The sequence below is a fragment of the Ambystoma mexicanum genome, chromosome 4p (genome assembly GCF_040938575.1).
Source record: "Ambystoma mexicanum isolate Mex_15411 chromosome 4p, UKY_AmexF1_1, whole genome shotgun sequence".
NCBI classification, from domain to species: Eukaryota; Metazoa; Chordata; class Amphibia; order Caudata; family Ambystomatidae; genus Ambystoma; species Ambystoma mexicanum.
This window is the reverse complement of record NC_090927.1, coordinates 740,585,141-740,598,646: the sequence shown is the minus strand read 5'-3', so window position 1 is coordinate 740,598,646 and position 13,506 is coordinate 740,585,141. Positions and strand designations below refer to the sequence as shown.

Genomic DNA, 13,506 nt, shown 5'->3' with positions numbered 1-13,506 from the left:
GGATACAACAAGGTCAGTTAAATTGCCATAAAGATATTTCTCTGTTTTGTTTTTGACACAGTAGTGTTCACCCTAACGTAGAGACAACATTTTAAGTAAAAATAATTTTTCTTTGAAATTGTGTTGTAGGAAATCGTAATAAGAACACAATCGATATCATCACCTGAAGAAGGGGTCAGGAGAACCCCGAAACGCGTAGTGAATTAAGAACATGTGATTGTGTTCTAACAAATACAGAAATGTATAGGGGATATATACATATTTCTGAAAGTCATTATTTGTGTATTAAGACCTCATGGTCTGTCAAATAAGAAATATACATATGTTTGTTTGCATGAATGGTGTAATGAAAGTTTTTTTCTGAAAAAATTGTACGAACTAAAACTACAATTAACTATTCCAATGAAAGAAAGAAATTGTATATGTTTTTTGAAAGAACATTTGTTTGAAAACACAGTGAGAAATATTGTTTATTTGATGTAGTAGAGTGACCAGGTACGTGTCCCATAAGGTCGTGTGGGACATAAAATTCTATTGGTATTGTCTTTAAGTAACCTCATACAATACAATCAAAGGTGTTGGCTCACAGACCCTGTCATTGCTTGTCCTGTATGTGGTGTGAGAAACCTGAGGTGTTTCTCCCAGGCTATTACTGGGGATCCTTTTTACAGGTGGCCTGGGGAGGGCCATCGCTCTTGGATACCAACCCTGGGGGCGGACAAGCGAGGGAGGATCCCCTGGGCAGGGGGTCCTCAGGGACTATGGGAAACACGCCCTCGGACGAGACATGGTATTCATCCCGTTCCGATACACCCCTACCAAACATCCCCTCAATTGTCATGGGACATTGTCAGCAGAGTCCCATCATACCATAGTACCTTTCTGTAAGAAAAGGGAGAAAACGACCAAGGAAATTAAAACCCAATAGAAAATCCATTTAGCCATCAGATCACCCTGACAAAAACCTACATGGTTTTTCCATAATCTCCAGGAAAACCTACACCTTCCACAATCCCTACTTCCATTCTAGAAGTCCAACTACTGGGAAGAAGAAGATGCAGATGGGAGTCACGAGGATTACCCATAGGAATCAATGGGAGTAGTTGCAAGTATACGGCCGTAGGAGCCTGAAAGATGTTATTAACTACACTTGATGATGTGCACGAAGTACATCCTCCTCAAACTCTCTGGCTCCTACGAGCTTGACAGTGCAAACATCAACCACATCTACATCATACAGGCCTGGATGGCTAACCACCACCTCTGCCTTAATGATGATAAAACCGAGCTACTCATTGTTGGCTCCCCCCACCATCTCGTACACATTGATTCTTCATGCTCCTCCATCATCATCGATGGGAACAGTATCCCTGTAACACCCCATGTCAAAACACTGGGAGCCTACCTAGATGTGGAACGCAACCTGAACAAACATGTGAAAGCCATGGCCTCCTCGGCAGCATATTCAACCAAACTCCTCAATATCTCTAGAAAATTCCTCACTCCTAGCAACTGCCTCACGCTAGCCAGAGCAACCATCGGCAGCAAACTTGACTACTGAAATGCCATCCTAGCAGGAACCTCCACCAAAAACCTTAATAAACTACAACTCACACAGAACAACGCCCTTGGAGCAGTTTGGGGCCTCAAACACTCAGAGCACATCTCCCAAATCAGGCACGATGCCCATTGGCTTCCTGTCAAATCACACATTGAATTTAAAATACTATCCACCACTCACCGCTGCCTCTACAACACAGCCCCCCATCTCACCCACCGCATCTCCAAAAAACCCAACCTGCGAACCCTACGCTCAACCTCATCCATCGCACTTACTACTCCTCGATTCTTCAGGAAACAATCAGGAAGCTCCTGCTTCACCGTCATCCCTCCCACATTATGGAACACTCTCCCACCCTCAATCAGGAACGAACCTTCCTACCTTGCGTTCGGCAAACAAGTCAAAACTGCATTGATTAACAAATACACATGTGTCTCTCTGAAACTACTGTGACACGAAACTCTGTACTGCAACTACCTATGCCTTATTATGTATGTAATCTAGTGCTGTGATACCTTCGGGTCCTGGGGGCGTATACCAAATGAAATAAATAAATACATTGTCAAGGCATAGTTTAAACGTAAACATTAATCCCTCTGAAAAATCGGTCTAAAGGACATGTTTTTAAAGCAAAATGAGTCTATTAACAATTACCTAAAAACTAAAAAGCACATATTTGGGGTACTTCTACGGACAATTTTTCATAAAATGCTGAGGGTGTTGATACAGTCTTAGGATGTTATTTAATGTTACTCTCGAAAGGTTGATAATGTATTTTCAGATTCGGGTTTGAGAGCAGCACCCTGTTTTTAATATTGTGTCATTAATCGTAAAAGTAAAGCATTTGCCACACATCAGTACTGATATCCGTTACACGAATCAAGGGAAGGATATAAGCACTGCTACTGAAACCAGCACAGCACAGCTGACAGTCAGCAATTGCCTAGCAACCAGATCCACCACAGCTCATCAAAGGAGTACTCTGCTCCCACAACTAGAGCTAGGCATGGAGACAACGCTAAACTGAGAGCTGCGGGTGCTTGTTTACGGTAATTAGGCATGGCAATGATGAAATGCAGTAGCTATTCAAAGGCGGTGGATCAAGGTACTGTAGGAGCTCATGGAGCACTGCAAGAAATGTTCTACAGGGTACAACTAAATTCAGCACCACCTCCATTGGCCCTTGTTCAGTTGTCCTTAGGATAGGATCCACATCATGGGGTTGTATAAACGAGCAGCTCTGTGCTCGACATAACATTTAATATGCTGCCGGTGGGACACAATTCGAAAATGAGCCAGCAATACGCACCTGCATTCACAACTTTCCAAACACACCCCTGCGTGGGGTATGAAAACAGCAGGAAGACAAGAAACAATGCACGGACAACTTATAAAATCAATCCCAAAAAACAGGGCAGGTTGTATCCACCTACCTGACTGTTAAACCTTCACTCCAACAACACTGCACCTCTCCACACTTTGCAGAAATCCTGGAGAACTTTAACCCCAAATAGGCACCCACAAGTCCCTTCACCATCCCAGTCAGGGTTTCCATACTATGATAGGATGGAGCCTGCCCTCCTTGGCATCCGTGATACCACGCTGTCCACCGCTGATGATGGGGTGGTTTCTTTGCTGGGGCTCCTGTAAATGTGGTCCTCAGCATGATAAACTTTAAGCTCCTGCGCTATCATTTGTCGGCGGTGGTTTGGGTGGGGCCCTCCAGTGGTTCTCCTCGGTTTAGAAGGCAGGATGGGCACTGTCAGAATGGGAGTGTTCTTTTCCTCTTTGAAGATGAAGGCACTGAGCACCCCACAAGGCTGCCTTGCTGGCCCCTTTTATATTTGTCCTCTTCTGTGCATGATTACCTGATTCGACGTGGCCTCTCAGTCATACGCTGGTGACACTCAACTCCACCTCACAGCTAATGGTCAACCAGGGCATTTGAAGGCTCATCCTGTAGTTTTTGGTTTAAGTGTAGATGTTTTGTTTATTCTGTAGTGGATTGTGTCTTAGAAAATCTCAATCATGTCTCTGCTTGCCTCAACAAAGGGTTCTGGAAGCCTCACTAGTGCTAGGAGCGGTGCTGCCTTATACTGTTCTCTGGGTATGCTAGAGAGTCTTTAGTTACCTGGAATTTACGTCGCACCCGTACTCAAGTGCAGCTAAACCAATGTGTCTCACTTGATCGTTCATGTAACCCTCCAGGTCATAATAATATTATGTTTCTAAATGGTGCTTTATGCCTATTCCGCTTACTTCCAACCACTGTAATAGTAGGTGTCATTAGCCATTTTAATGAGTCATCCTCGGATGAATGAAGATTTGAGTGGGCTGGTACCTGCTGGGATTCGAACCTTTGAGTGCAAATTGCATACAGAAGCCTGGGGCAAGCGCTTAAGTCGCTGAGCATAATGTCCAGTGTCCTTACCTCTGTGCGCATGAAGTAGAGCATGGTAGGAGGTGGATCTTTCTCAGTCCCGCTTCCCCAGCTGTGGAAGGTGCGACAATTCAGCAAGTCAGACTTGATGCGTAGGTCCCATTTTGTGAGCTGTGCATTTTCATCAGCTTCAGAAAAGAAAAAGATAGTCTGGTGGCCAGCAGCTGGGGAAATAAAATTATAAATATTATGCGTTCATATGTAATGTTGGTACAAAGGCAATACCACTTCAATAGGCCCACTCTAGGTACTCAGAATCCTTGTACTTTGAGGGTTTATCAAAAGAAAAAAGCTCAATTTTGAATTTCAAGAACAAGTATATAATATGCTGTCATTCAATAAAAAGACAAATACTTATTAATAAAAAACAATTGCAAGTGCGTTGAATACATACCACCTTAATAAAGTTCAGCCGGTTTTCCTTTTAGGTGCGGTTTAATTTTTCCCCGACATCCCTCCCCCCACACACCCCTGTTTGGAGCTGGTCAATGAACTGTCCAGAAGAACAGTGTCTTAAGTTGAGACCTGAAAGCGAGCAAGGTCTTTGCAGACTGCAATTCCAGTGACAAAGAGTTCCAAACTGGCAAACCTGCAGACTCCTTTGAAAGCCAATTTAAAGTTCAGACACTGCAACAACAGTTGGTTTGTGCTTCCCAGGTCATCATGACCTGCAGTGTAAGGTAGAACTTATTTAACCAGGTAAGATGGTCTTATGCATGACCTTTTTTAGGTTAGACAAGCTAATTTAAAAGATACTTGATCTAGGAATTTGAACCATCATAAACAAATCCTGGCTACTGAAATACGATCATAATTGTGTAAGCAGCAAATTAGGCAAACTGTCACATTCTGAGTTCTATGGCGTCTGACAGCCAAGCATAAATAGCGTTAGCGTAGTTCAACATGCAAGTGATGGCCACACACATCACTATAGTCTTATGTTTCTGATATAATAGTGGAACAATACTCTTTCAGATCTTAAATTAGAAAAAGCAGTTGTTTACGACTTTGATCTTCTGTGGTTCCAAACGCATAGGATCATTGACGACAAACCATCATGTTTCTCCTTCTTGCTCAATAGAAGCAAGAGGTCTAGCCGAGGTGGTTGGATAAGCTAAGTTTTAGCAATGTTGAATGGTAAATGGTGAGCTTGCATAGAAGATTTGATAGACACCAGACACCTTCTCCTTCTGCTCCAGCAACCTCATTGTAAATGTGGGTGTCCTGCGTAAGAGTGAAATGTGACAAAGTTGGATTTTAACATGAAGAATAAAGAGTGGAAACAGATACACATTAAAAAAGACCGGCCAGAGAGGGGAACCCTGCAGAACACCACAAAGTAAGTAACCAGTGATGCAGCCGAGGAGTAAGAGCCAAGTTGTACACTGACTTCTGTCCAATGTGTTATGGTGAGGTTATTGACTGCATCAAAAGTTGGGGATCTTTCCATTATGACCTGCAGCACACCCTTTTATTTAGTCCATAGATGCAAAAACATAATCCCTGAAACCAATTAAAGCTGCTCCAATACCATGCTGTGGTCGAAGCCCATATTGAAAGGGCAAGAGACAATATTTCTAGGAGGTATTGCAAATATAGCGTTGGAATGCTTTAGACATTGCACCAAATATTCTTGCCAGCCTTGTCCACCTTCTGCGACCTGCATGGCTGACAAGGAGATTGTTGTGAGATATTGACTTTGGTGGTTCACATTGAGCTTGATGGGGCTCATAGGTGTGGCATGCTAGAGTGGATTATTGTGTGTTTGTGAAATCAACCTGTAAACTATGAGGTGAGAGTCAGGCAGAAGCAATGTATAATTGATTTGTGAATTCATGCTCAGTGAGTGTTTTAATTGTGGGCCTGGAATCGGTGGTGGGTCTGATGTTCATTGGTTAATTGTTTTTGTAGGTGGGGAGGCTGATTGGCTTTCCTTCGTAGGTGGAGTTGCATCTCAGAAACCCTACTCTCTTGGTTGCAATTCTTTGTGTCTGTTCCTGCATCTGGCAGTATTTCGCACTTGGTGGCATTCCTTTTCTGTGTTAGCCAGCCCCCTGCTCTCAAATATTTTATTTTAATTTTATTGGTTATCTATAAGGCGCTTATACAACAAGACAGTGTTTCAAAGCGCTACAAGGGCAGTGAACAAGAGAGCAAATAAACAATGAAATTGGCAATGAATAGATAGAAACGGAGAGCGGCCTTACTAGACCTTGTGACATTCAGAGCGTGTAATTGCAGAGAAAAAGAAGGGGGGAGCAGGATGGAGGTAAGTACTATTAGGGTCCCATAGCGGAGGAGGTGCCAGTGTTGCCCATTGGGAGGCAACAGGTAGGTGCATGGGTGGAGACATCCCAGGTGAATAGGGAGGTCTACCACCACAGGTAAGTGCAAAGCGGAGGCAAACCACCCGATAGGCGGATGTGGGCCCAGGGGGCAGTGCAGGGGGGGTTTTGGGGGCGATTGCGCATAGGCCCTATTGGACTCTTGAGGGACCAGGCCGTCAGTCTCTGCGACAGAGGGGCTGGTTAACACGGGAGGGAGAGAGCGAAGGAGGATAAAAAAGAAAGGTCTGGATTTGTTTACGGAACTTGAGGTGTTGCGGTTCAAGTTGGAGAGAGAGAGAAAGAGGGAGGCTGTTCCATAGGAGGGAGCCGGCTGAGGAGAGAAATCTGCCCCCAGCTCTCTGCTTGGAGAAGCGTTTGATCAGCAGAGAATTGGAGTCAGAAGATCAAAGGGATCTGGAAGGAGAGTATTTAGCTAGAGAAAGTAGCAGGTATTGTGGTCTCAGGCCCCAGACAGCCTTCTGGATGATGCAGAGGGTCTTGAAATTGATCCTTGCAGCAACCAGGAGCCAGTGGAGAGCTTTTAGGGGGAGACATATGGTCTCAGGGCTGGAGGCAAAGGATAACTCATACAGCCCTATTCTGGATTAGTTGAAGAGGACGGAGCGAAGAGAGAGGCAGATTGAGGAAGAGGCTGTTACAGTAGTCTAGCCTGGAGAGGAACACAGCTCTAGAGACATTGAGCATCTGGTGGAATGTGAGTAAAGGGAGAATGCCCCTAAGGAGGTGACGGTGAAAGTGGGCCTTCTTGGCAAGGTCCAAGATGTGAGGTGTAAAGGCAAGGAAGGAGTCAAAGATGACCCCAAGGTTTCTGGTCTGAGTGCAAGGAGAGGGAGTTGAGCCCATAGATGATGGCCAGAGTGTAGGAGGGAAATGGGGAGCAGGTGTCCTGATAGGAAGGATCTCGGTCTTAATGGCCTTAAGATAGAGATCATTGGAGGTGCACCAAGACTGAATAGCAGACAAGCAGTCAGGGATGAGGACGGAGGAAGAGGAGTAGGGAGAGGGGAGCTTCAAAAAGAGGTGTTTCATCTGCTTAACTCTGGAAATGAGGAGAGAAGGCAGCGATCAGGTGAGCAAGAGGTGCAAGGTAGATGCTGAAAAGCCAAGGCGAGAGGATAGAGCCCTGGGGAATACCACATGTGGAGAGAGTGGTGGAGGAGGAGAAGAGCCCAGGAGGGCCTGGGAAAGGCGGTCAGAGAGGAAGGAGGTCAATCAATCCAGTGCCCGGTCTGAGATACCCAGGGAATCTTGGAGCCGCTTTATGAGGATAGAATGGTTAACCGTGTCAAAGGCGGAAGAGATGTCAAGGAGAATGAGAACAGTGGGAGAGCTAGAGTCAGTATTTGCAAGAAGTTCTTCACGGGTGTTCAAGAGAGCAGTTTCCGTGCCTCTGGATGCTCGGAATCCAGACTGATGGTTGTGTAAACAGCCAATGAGCTCAGTGTGTTTTGATAATTGGGGAAGAGCAACTTCCCCAGGAGTTTCCCAATGAAGGATGTGATAGAGGTAGGGTGATAGTTGGACGGACATGAGGGGTCGATTGAAGTTTTTTTTAGGAGGGGGTGCACAAGGGAGTGCTTGAGAGAAGAAGGGAAAGAGCCAGATGCTAGAGAGTGGTTGCAGAAGGCAGCAAGAGCTGGAACGAGGGGGGAGATGTTGTGCTTAATGGTTCTAGTAGAACAGGGAGACATCTGTTTGGATGAGACCTTCATATAGTGGACCCCTCTAGAGATCTCAACCATGGTGATAGGTGAGAAGGCGGAGAGAGTGGGAGGGGGTGGAAGAAAGGCCATGGGAGGCAGGGGCACAGGTGGAGGAATGGAGGGGGTGGAGAAGGTCAGAATGTCCTGAGTTTTAGAGGTGAAATCGGTGACCAGTGCAGTAGAGAGGGCCTGAGAAGGAAGAGGTGAGGTGAAGATTGCAGATGGATTGGCTAGTTCCTTGCAAATTTTGGCTGTGTTGTTTGAGGCTCCAGGGCCTGGATGTGAGCCCTCTTCTTGGAGTGGATAGAGGGACGGTATTGTCTTTGAAGTAGGCGGCAGGCCAGTTTGTCAGAGGATGAGCCTGAGTTTGCCACTTCCGTTCAGCAACTCTGCACTTATGTTTCAGAGCAGCTTGATCTGAGTCGTATCAACTGTTACGCTTTGAGGCAGGTTTCAGGTGGATCCTCATGACAGGGGCAAAAATACCAAGAGTGTTGGTGATAGCAAGATGAAGGTTGGCAAGGACATAGTCGGTAGGAAAATCAAGACAAGGGGAAGGAGGAGGGATGAAGGTGGAGGCAAACGCAGCAGCTGACACTCATTTCATCGGACGGATGACCACAAAGAAGGCTGGCAGTGCTGGTGGAGGCTCAGTCAGGGGGCCAAGATGTCCCAGATGAGAAGAGAGGAGAGAGTGATCAGACCAGGAGAGCAGGGTGGTGAGAAGGTGGTGAGAAGGTTGGAGAGCAGGAGATCAGTGGGGATGAAGTTATAAAGAGTTAGTCCAGCAAAGTGGGAATAGAGAGGGAGAGAGAGGTACTGAGATCACAGAGTAGAGAAGAGGCAGAAACAGTGGAGTCAATGTGTATATTGAAGTCTCCAAGGAGGAGTTTAGAGGTAAAGATCAGAAGAGATGCAGTGAAGTGAGCCCATTCCAAAAGGAAGACAGAAACAGGGCCGGAGGCTGTAGATAGTGGCAAAGATGAGAGAGAGTTGGCAAGACACCAAGCTTGCAGACAAGATTTGCAAAGGAGGAGTAGGGCCGGGTGGGTATGACAGAGGTAAGGACCCACTCAGGGAGGATCAGGGCTACTCCACCACCAGGTCAGTTGGGCCGAGTCTTGGAGAGGATCTTGTAGCCATCAGGGAGAAGGGAGTCAAAAGCAGTGACTGAGCTGGCATTGAACCACGTCTCGGTGAGAGCAAGGCCATCGGGATCAAAGTATTCAAGAAGGAGGCAGATGTCAGAAGAATGTTTGACAGCAGAACGAACATTCAGAGTGGCTAGGTGAAGCTGGTCACCACCTTTGAAAGTTATTCGAGGAGGGGTGGTACAGGGAGGTGGTGCACCAGTCAGAGGTGGTGAAGGAGGCGCAGAGAGAGAGGAAGGAGAAGTAGCAGGAGGAGGTAGGAAGTTGATGAAGTCCGGCATGCACCAGTCGAAGAGAAGAAGATTGGGTTGAGGACCTTGGGCCATGAGAGTGCCATTGTGATAGACATTAATGATGCACTTAGAGGATGAGCAGTATGCCAAGAGCATTTCCCATCCAGTGCCACCATTAATGGGTGAAGAGGAAAAAGGGGAGAGGGGAGCGATCAGATGGGAGGTCCATTGGTATGGAGAGGAGACAGAGAAGAGGATAATAGTGATAGTCTCTGGAAGTAGCACTAACATAGGTGTTAGCAATAGGTAGGCCAGGATTAGAGGCCAAGGGATCTTTTTTTAACTTTTTTCTTCCAGACTTCGTGAGAGAGGATAGAGTAACAGTTAGAATATATGGGGGAGATGGAGCGTGCCATGGAGGTGAAGGAAAAGTCAGACAGTTTGAGAAGCTGCACTATGCACAGGGATACTCACTAGACGGCCTAGCACCCGAGGGAGGCAAGAAGAATGCACTGATGTAAGGCACACCTAAATTTGATAATGGTGGGTAAGCAGAGATCAGAGACAGTAGATAGTTCTTATGGCAGTCATACAGAGGCAGCAATTAAGGTGAGGCCAGAAGCAGAGATCACTGCAACTAAATGCGATTAACCACTAGGTAGTTCTGAATGCACATTTTTAAGAACAGCTGCAGCAACAGAATGCACAACGAAGCAGAAACATGTGGCTGTTAGGTTAGAACTGAAAACATCAGGAATGCAATGAGGCAAGGAGACCAAGGATCAGTATTTAGACGGGTATTCAGGGTGAGTTAGTTCAGGATACAGTAGCTCCATGTGCAAGCAAAGTCTAAGAAGGATTGGCCATAGATCCAGGGACAGTGAAAAAGTTAAAAGGTAGAAGTGGCCAGTTATGAAGGCGGGTCGCCTGAGTAGTGCCAGGAGAGTGAGACTGGCATTGAGAATGCAGTGAAAGGGTACAGAAGGTGCTGTGACTGTGACCAGTGAGGCTTCTGATGGGAAATGTGTGAGGGGCTTACCAGGCAAATCGATCTGAACGCGAATTAGTGTCCAAGGTTGGGTGATAATGCCAACCAATCAGAGGGCCTATGAAATAGTGAGCACATGTTGTTGCAGGGGCCAATCTGCTGCTGTTATGCTGCTATACTCTGTATTATGCATAGTTAGTGGGAAGTTCAAGGCATACCGACTAGATGTAGCGCAGCCAATGATGTTACTAACACTTATAGAGACTATAAATCGATAAGTTCCCCTAACCAACCCCTCCGTCTATGTAGGATGACATCGTAGTGGACGTACATCAAGATATAAAGCCTTTGTGGAACAGAAATGCAGTCGAGAGTGTGTGAGCTACGGTTTGTTGTTCACCAGATTTCCCTACTTTACTGAGCTGACAAAGTGATATTTTGACATATTCTTTGAGTCTGTTTGATTATTTGGGCCGGAGATAATTTTATTATGGTAATCCCATTCTGCGCATAAGAACGCTCAAAAATACTAATACAGAGCATCAACAATCCCATAATGGTCTCATAAATCCCTTCGCCCGCCTCCCTATACATGGGGTACTGCTTAACTCGCTTTATTATCACACCAGGGTTTAATGTTATCCTCACCGCTCCAACACTCTTAAGCAGCACCACGTCATGAGGATTGCTGGTCCATAAATGGTCCAGCACTTTCCCCAAATTCTCCTTCCATTATGGTGATCTATTTTTAACGATGAGCATGGTCTGTGGTTCTTCCATTTACTCTATCGCTATATGGCAAGGTACCTCAATTTCAAAGTTCATCTCTCCTGTGTCTTCTGTGTCTTCGAGCAATTGCTCGTGGGACACGTCCCTTAGCGGTAAGGTGGGATTGATGCCTTACTCATCTGTGCCTGAGAGAACCACCCTGTTCTTCTTGATCACTACCAACTCTAGAAGAATCGTAACTATAGTGCCTGGTGTTACTTCCTGCGGCACATCAAAACTCCATTGGTACCCGCCATGTCTGATTTTCATATCCCTGGGACCCAACTCAACAAAACCATCACCCCATAAAGAAGCACTGCTGAATGTACAGGAACCACTCTAATTGCGCTGTCGCTACAATAGGTCTGAAAAAGCACTGCTTCCCTTACTGGATTAAACCCTGGGGTCGAGCATACTATACCTTCCTCCGTTCAAGCAATCTGTAGCTTGCTAAGGAGGTCTCTTCCTAAAGGATTCACTGGGGTATCTGTACAAAACAACAAAGAGGCAGATAAATGTTGAGTACCTACCTTAATACGTAGATCTTCTGTATAAGGAACCAACAGGATAGCCCCAGAGAACCCCTATGTGTCCATCATTTTGCCTGACATGGGGAACTCACCTTCCTTAATGCAAGATTTTGTAACCCCTGTGTTGACCATGGATGAGAACGTTCAGTCACCTACCTGCACACCTATCCGGGGTTCCTCTTCGGGATTGGTGGTAACGGACAGGACTGAACACATCAGACACCCCTGTGGGCTGTCCTAATCTTGGTACATATTAGCACTGGGGAGCTCCAAAAACATTTGCTTCAGTGTAGTGAGTAACCGTTCCTTGGGTTAAAGGATTTTTCTCTCATGTCTGCACCGATGCTTGTGCTGGCATGGTCGGTGGAATCCCAAAGGTCTGTGCATCCCCAGTTGCTGGGTTCTGTTCAACCTATGCCTGCTGCGATTGCACAGAGCCTGGGTCATATGGCAGGGTCAGGGATTGCATCTGCTGAGCTGAGCTCTCATGTTAAGAGACTGTGGCCTGTCATGGCAGTCTCGTGACACATGTCACATAATACGCCTTTCCCAACCTTCCATATAACCAACACTGAATCCCATAGAACCCTCCATAATGATTTCCCATTGGTCTGTTAAACTGGGGACCCATTCCTCCAAACCTGTCAAATGACCCACTTCCCTGAAGAAATCCTCCTCTGCCCCGCCAAAACCTAATAATTTACCTTGACCGGGTGCATACCCATCCATCCACCCCTTTCTCATACCCGATTCACCCTGTGCCTGTTGTCCCAATTCACGCTGCTGTCCCTCCATAGAGTTGTAATTACTGCTCCTTCCAAACAAATCTTTGCCAATTTCTTCTGAACAAGCGTAGCCTCTGCTTTTTGCGCCTGTTCTGTGCTCTCCTTTTCTTTTTCTTGCCTCCTTTTACAAAAGTGCACAATGTGTGCTTGAATTTTCGGCCAACTCTTGGCCTCCATTCCTACCACTTTATCTAGATCGTGCTGCACTTCCTTGGGAAGTCCCTTCTTTATCATGTGGAACAAAATTGCCACATTCTTGTCCCATGCTTCTCCTGTTACTACCCTCCACATCTCCTGAATTAACTGGATGTGTTTGACACGATCATCATCCAATGCCATTATTTTAGCTAGAATCAAATTTATATCAGGCGTATCGGGATACATAATCGTATCGGGATACATAATCCGCAAGGTCCCCCATACCTGCGCCATGCAATTATTAAAAGCTGCTCCATTGTGGGCATGTGTATCCAACTGAACTCACAGATCCCCGATCTCCTCCAAAGCTCATCTGACCGCTCCCCGATTAAGGCCGTGATAAGCTCTTCATGTCCCATATGGCCAACATGACACCGGCTGTATGTTTCTCCAATGGATAAATCCACTTCCCGCCTAGTGAGCGAAGGGAGTGTCTTCATCTGGGTATTCTGGTCCATGTGGGACCATGGGACATAATACGCCTTTCCCAGACCCTTCTGAAGTAACTGAAACTGAATTGCACACAGTTTTACTGCGGTTTCCTCCATCTCTCCTCTACTACTTGCTATGGCCATGCAAGTACCCTGGTGCGTCCTATGAGTCTATGTGTGTTCTCTATCGCTGCTACTGAAGCAGGAGGTAGGGCAACTATGCCCTGCTCTCCCTGCTCGACATCCCATTCCTCTCCTCCTTCATCATCTACTCCAGTTACCACATCCTGGACCCATCTACAGGCACAAAAGCATAATCAACCATAGGGTGACGCCTCCCATCCTCACTGCTCAAACCCTGTACCTGTGG

At 46.1% G+C, this 13,506-nt stretch overlaps 1 protein-coding gene across 1 annotated transcript in view; it reads right to left on the bottom strand.

The window, feature by feature from the left end:
- LOC138452855 (uncharacterized) overlaps positions 1–13,506 on the bottom strand; it is a 1,928,742-nt gene that overhangs the window by 1,899,054 nt on the left and 16,182 nt on the right. The window contains exon 2 of the mRNA XM_069605205.1: positions 3,993–4,165. Coding sequence (XP_069461306.1) covers positions 3,993–4,165 — 173 coding nt within the window. The remainder of the gene's footprint in view (positions 1–3,992; positions 4,166–13,506) is intronic.